This window comes from Amblyomma americanum, chromosome 10 (genome assembly GCF_052857255.1).
Source record: "Amblyomma americanum isolate KBUSLIRL-KWMA chromosome 10, ASM5285725v1, whole genome shotgun sequence".
Classification (NCBI taxonomy): Eukaryota; Metazoa; Arthropoda; class Arachnida; order Ixodida; family Ixodidae; genus Amblyomma; species Amblyomma americanum.
In genome coordinates, this window is record NC_135506.1 from 61,431,730 (window position 1) to 61,436,236 (window position 4,507).

Here is a 4,507-nt window from a genome sequence, read left to right on the forward strand (position 1 = left end):
CCAAACTGGACGAATTGTCGGCTCTCGCAACTTTCCGCCTCCTTTCCGACGTCCCTCTCCGACGCTCAGTCCACTGATCAAGTACATTCACTGACGAGCTGACCTGAAATGACGGACGACTAAAAAAACTACTGGTGACTCCATGCCAACACCATAGCATGAACCAACAAGATAGATCGAAACGAACATCTTTCTCTTGCGCTTTATTCCCGGTAGAATGACCCTGTGGGGACAGCGCTTGAGAAGGCACATTTCACAAGTTGAGCGACAGAAGCAAAACGTGAAAAAAAAAATTGCACTTGTACAAAGCACTCAGCGACGGACCGTTAGAATGAAAAATACAACGCAAGAGGCTCGCTTAACCCCGATTATGCTGACCAAGGCTGGCTGTAACAGCAACCTCGCGTTGATGTTTCTCGTTATCGAACCATGACCCGGTAGTTGCACTGTATACGTGCCGCTTGCAGGACTGCAGATTCACACACTAACACACGGGAACCACTAAACACGTGTTTTCAAGGCGTTGTCGTTGTCGCAGACGATAGCAGTCAGTCACACGTCGCTACCAGGACCCTCGCACTTGTCCGCCGTGACCTGGCTGAGAGCATCCTGCGAAGTTTGGCACCGAAGCTTCGCTAATCCTTCGCTCACCAAGTTCACCGCGTTCCGGAGTGCGCTGAGGTCGTCCGCACCCGTCGAAGTCAACGCCTTCTCGACTTCCCTGCGGGCGCTGTCGAAGTCTTCGAGCAGCGACTGCACATCCTCGGAGCGAAAGAAGACACCCGCCACGCCCTTGCAGGCGACGTAGTGGCCACGGATGTCTTTGTGGGCTACGCTGCCACCGCACTTCGAGCACGTCGTCAGGTGGAAGGCGCAACTTCTGCTTAGATGTTCGTTCAACTCTCCAAGCTCTCCCGTAAAGTCACAACCGTTGTCCACGTAACGACAACGTACCTGCTTGCTTGATAGATTGGTTGACAGATACTTAATGTCGGAAGACAGTTTCTTCCGGTCGATTGGGCAGACGGGAGTACTTTCGCTGGACGCCTTTGGCTTGCATTCGTCACAAACCGCATGCAGACAAGATAAAATGTTCATGGAACTGTAGCACGCTCCGCCGCACCAGCTGCAGACGTACCGAGTGTCGAGTGCCTCCTGAAACTCGACGGCGCAGATGCCGAAATCATTATGATAGCTGGCTACACGATACCTGAACAGCCTCCGCACGCCTGCTGTTGCCATGCCGGGATTTTCCTAAACTCTCTATGAAGGGTCCGTTGGCGATGCGATCCAGCCGACGCAAAGGCTTCGACGGAAGTTGCGATAAAAGCATACAAAGATACCGACTCCGGCCGCGCCTTTGAACTGATGGCGCTCGCGTCGCCGGGCTGGAATGAAGTTGAGTAAGAGCAAAATAAATAGAAAGCTCACTCATTCTGACTGCACGAATTTCAAAAGAGTGCTTGGAGGCTAGCAGCAACGGGCTTAGATTGGAGATATGCTATCCAGCGAACTGCGAAGCATGGAAAGAATCTAAAAAAAAGCGGTTTCCCAGAGGCTTGATGAGGAGAAAATGTTGTCTTTCGTGGCACGGCTCCTCGGTATCATTTTTGTCGCAAGCTTCAGTGCTTTAGCTGCCGGCAGCAGGGGACAAAGTCCTGCGCAGCGAGGCGACTCGGTGCAAAAATATGGCTCGTTTTATCTCATGTACGACGCGCCCCAGGCATTCTCCGGCCGCGACCGTGTTGCACAAACTAGCAGTCTTCCTGTCGGGCCGCTATCATACTGCCCACACGAGCGCTGAGCGTCGTGCTGCAGACGGCCCGCGACGTTTTCTGTCGAGTTCTATCTAGAGTCAGGCACTGCAGACGGATGAAAGAAGTTGCACCGGCTTTCTTCGCATGTTGTCCTGATAACGCCACTCCGCGCCCCTTGAAAACGCAGTAGACCGGATATAGGTCCCGGCTTGTTCACAGGCCGTGTGCTGGAGCTGCTTATCGAAGCCGGCGTTTCTCGACGCAGCGTTCGCGGCCGCATTTAAACCGTTCACCGTCAGGGAGAGCTTCACTGCGCGCTGCTGATACACAGCTGTGCATATAGTGGAAATGGCCGAGCCGCGCTGGATGCTCAGGTACCGCGTGCTCGGATTCGGCGACCACGTGGACCAGAAGACCGTCGCATTTCTTGAGGAACCCGAAGACTTGCAGGTCTGCAGCTGGTGCGGCGGGGTATCAAAAGCGGTGTTTTGGTTTCCGTGCTCACACGTCGTCTGCAATGTGTGCATATCTGAGGCCTCCCAAGCCAATGTCTGCTTGATCGATGAGGCAGAGCTACCCGGCAATATGCGGTATAGTAGACGCGAAGACAACAGCGCCGAAGACAAGCAGGTTCGCTGCCTCAACGTGGACGGGGGCTGCGAATTCACCGGACGTCTAGGAGACCTGGATGAACACCTCCGCAAGGCCTGCGCCTTCTACATGACGACGTGCTCCAGGTGCGGCGACAAAGTGGCCTACAAAGACGTGCGCGCCCACTACACCGCCTGCAAGTCGGCGGTGGGAGTCTTCATACACGACACGGACGCGCGTTCCCTGCTGGAAGGCCTGGCCAACGTCCGCAAGGAAATTGATCAAGCTTTAAGATCGTCCAGCGACGATAACGATGGTCTGCGAACAGCGCTGAAATCGGCCGGCAAGCGGTTTGCGGCGCTGGACGGCGAGCTGGCCAAGGGTGTGCCCGGACACGCCAAGGCGGCGCCGTTTGCAGCCTGTCGTCTGCAGGAGTGAAGAGGTCGTTGCATGTTTCTACCTCTCTATGCCGTGTTGTTGAGACCGCTTCGTGCTCGCTGACGTTTAAAAATTGTCCCGCCACTCGACTCAAGCTCCCCTGATGTCTACATCGAAAACTACTGCAAAATTGCTGTTTTCAAATGAATGGCTTTGCAGCCTAGCCTCTGTGATCCGCGCTAAAAACTGTTTCGACGCACTCAGTACACCTCTTGAAACGGACGGTGCTGATGGCACCTGTATTTCATCGGAATTCATATGACTAAGTAGGGGAATATACCCCCACCACTCAAAGAACTTGCCAAGGAGTCCGTTGCCTGGAGAAAATTGCAAACCAACACCTTTCCGGACTTGTTTAGAGAAGCTAGAATTTACCCGAACTATTTAGAGATTCGCACCCATTGTGTAAGCCAACGCCCACTTTTTATTATGTTACGTGGGAATGCCCCTGAATTAGCCCATACGAAATCCAAATAGGGAGTAGTGGGAGGCGCAGTAGTCCAGCTCGGACTTGAACGATCAGCGAAATCTGGTCCAGCTAAGACCTAAAGCCTTGTCCATGTAAGTGTTACATCGTCTGCATACATCGCGTAAAATATATCCGGAATGACATCATCTGCCATGTCACAGGAAGAAGCGTCAAGTTGAAAAGTACTGGGGCCATCACGGATCCTTGAGGTACAGTCCTCTTTGCGTCGAAATGTCCAACACGTTGATTGTCGATGCGTATAGCGAAAGAACAAGAACCCTGAACAGAATGCACAGTGTACATATCAATGTATGCACTGAGACAGTGTTCGTAAATATCTTTTATTCAGAGCCATGTACTGCGAGCTTGTCGGCCTTTCGATCTTGGTTCATCGAAGCCAACTGGTATCCCGAGGCTAGGTTCTAGGCACATTCCTATAGGCACTCTTCTCACTCGACAGAAAACACATCCAGGCGGGCAGCTTGGCCAAGGATCCCTTGGATTGCACTGGAAAATCAGGAAGAGAGGAAAGTTTTTAACCGAACCAAAAATATGGAAACTGTGAAGAACGTTTTAACGCGATAGTGTTAAAGGTTCCTTTCAGCGACCACCCCGGCATCGGCTTGCCGAGAAAGGCAGGTGGCCCATTTCCCACCTAGGTCACATGACTTTGTCACGTCATCACAACCTGCCCACTGGATTATGAGAAAACTGCTCACTGCGGCAGGTCGCATTTAGTGATTGGGCGTGAGAGGTTGTTTGGGAAGAGCAACCTGGGGCTCACAAGCACCATAGGTGCCATGACTGCGTCTGAAACAGCCACCTGGAGGGGGAGCGGCGCATCGCTTCACCGCTGCACCAATAAACCGGAAGTGGTACGTGGACTGCCTGTTATCCATGAATGTAAAGCACAGAGAATGACCAATTCTATACCTTTATGGTCATGTAAGCAGGACCTAGGCGGCAGATGAGTAGAGCCTTTTTCAAAAATATACAGCCCCAAGGGTTCACCTGGAAGCCACGTAGCGGGGATTTTCAGCACATTTGACAGTCTTAAGCTTGCGAGGGTTGAGGACATAGAGTCTACCCGCCTTTGTGAGATTCAAGGCCCCTGAGCAGCCGCGCTGCAGGACTCAGAAGTAGACCCCTTGGGCTGTGTAGTTTTGACAAAGGATGTACGCGCACGGGAGGGATCCCTAAGAGCATTGTGCTCTTAAAGGGGCCCCGAAACACATTTACAGTGCATTGTTTT

At 52.6% G+C, this 4,507-nt stretch overlaps 1 protein-coding gene across 1 annotated transcript; it reads right to left on the bottom strand.

Annotated features, from left to right (window-relative positions):
* Window positions 1-410: 410 nt before the first annotated feature.
* On the bottom strand, window positions 411-1,353 carry LOC144107336 (TNF receptor-associated factor 4-like). Its single transcript, XM_077640331.1, has one exon. The coding sequence runs from the start codon at window positions 1,240-1,242 to the stop codon at window positions 553-555; it is 690 nt and encodes a 229-aa protein (XP_077496457.1). The 5' UTR covers window positions 1,243-1,353; the 3' UTR covers window positions 411-552.
* Between the last annotated feature and the right edge of the window lie 3,154 nt (window positions 1,354-4,507).

Coding starts and splice junctions, on each gene's coding strand:
- LOC144107336 (XM_077640331.1), bottom strand. CDS start 1,242: ATGGCAACAGCAGGCGTGCGGAGGCTGTTCAGGTATCGTGTAGCCAGC.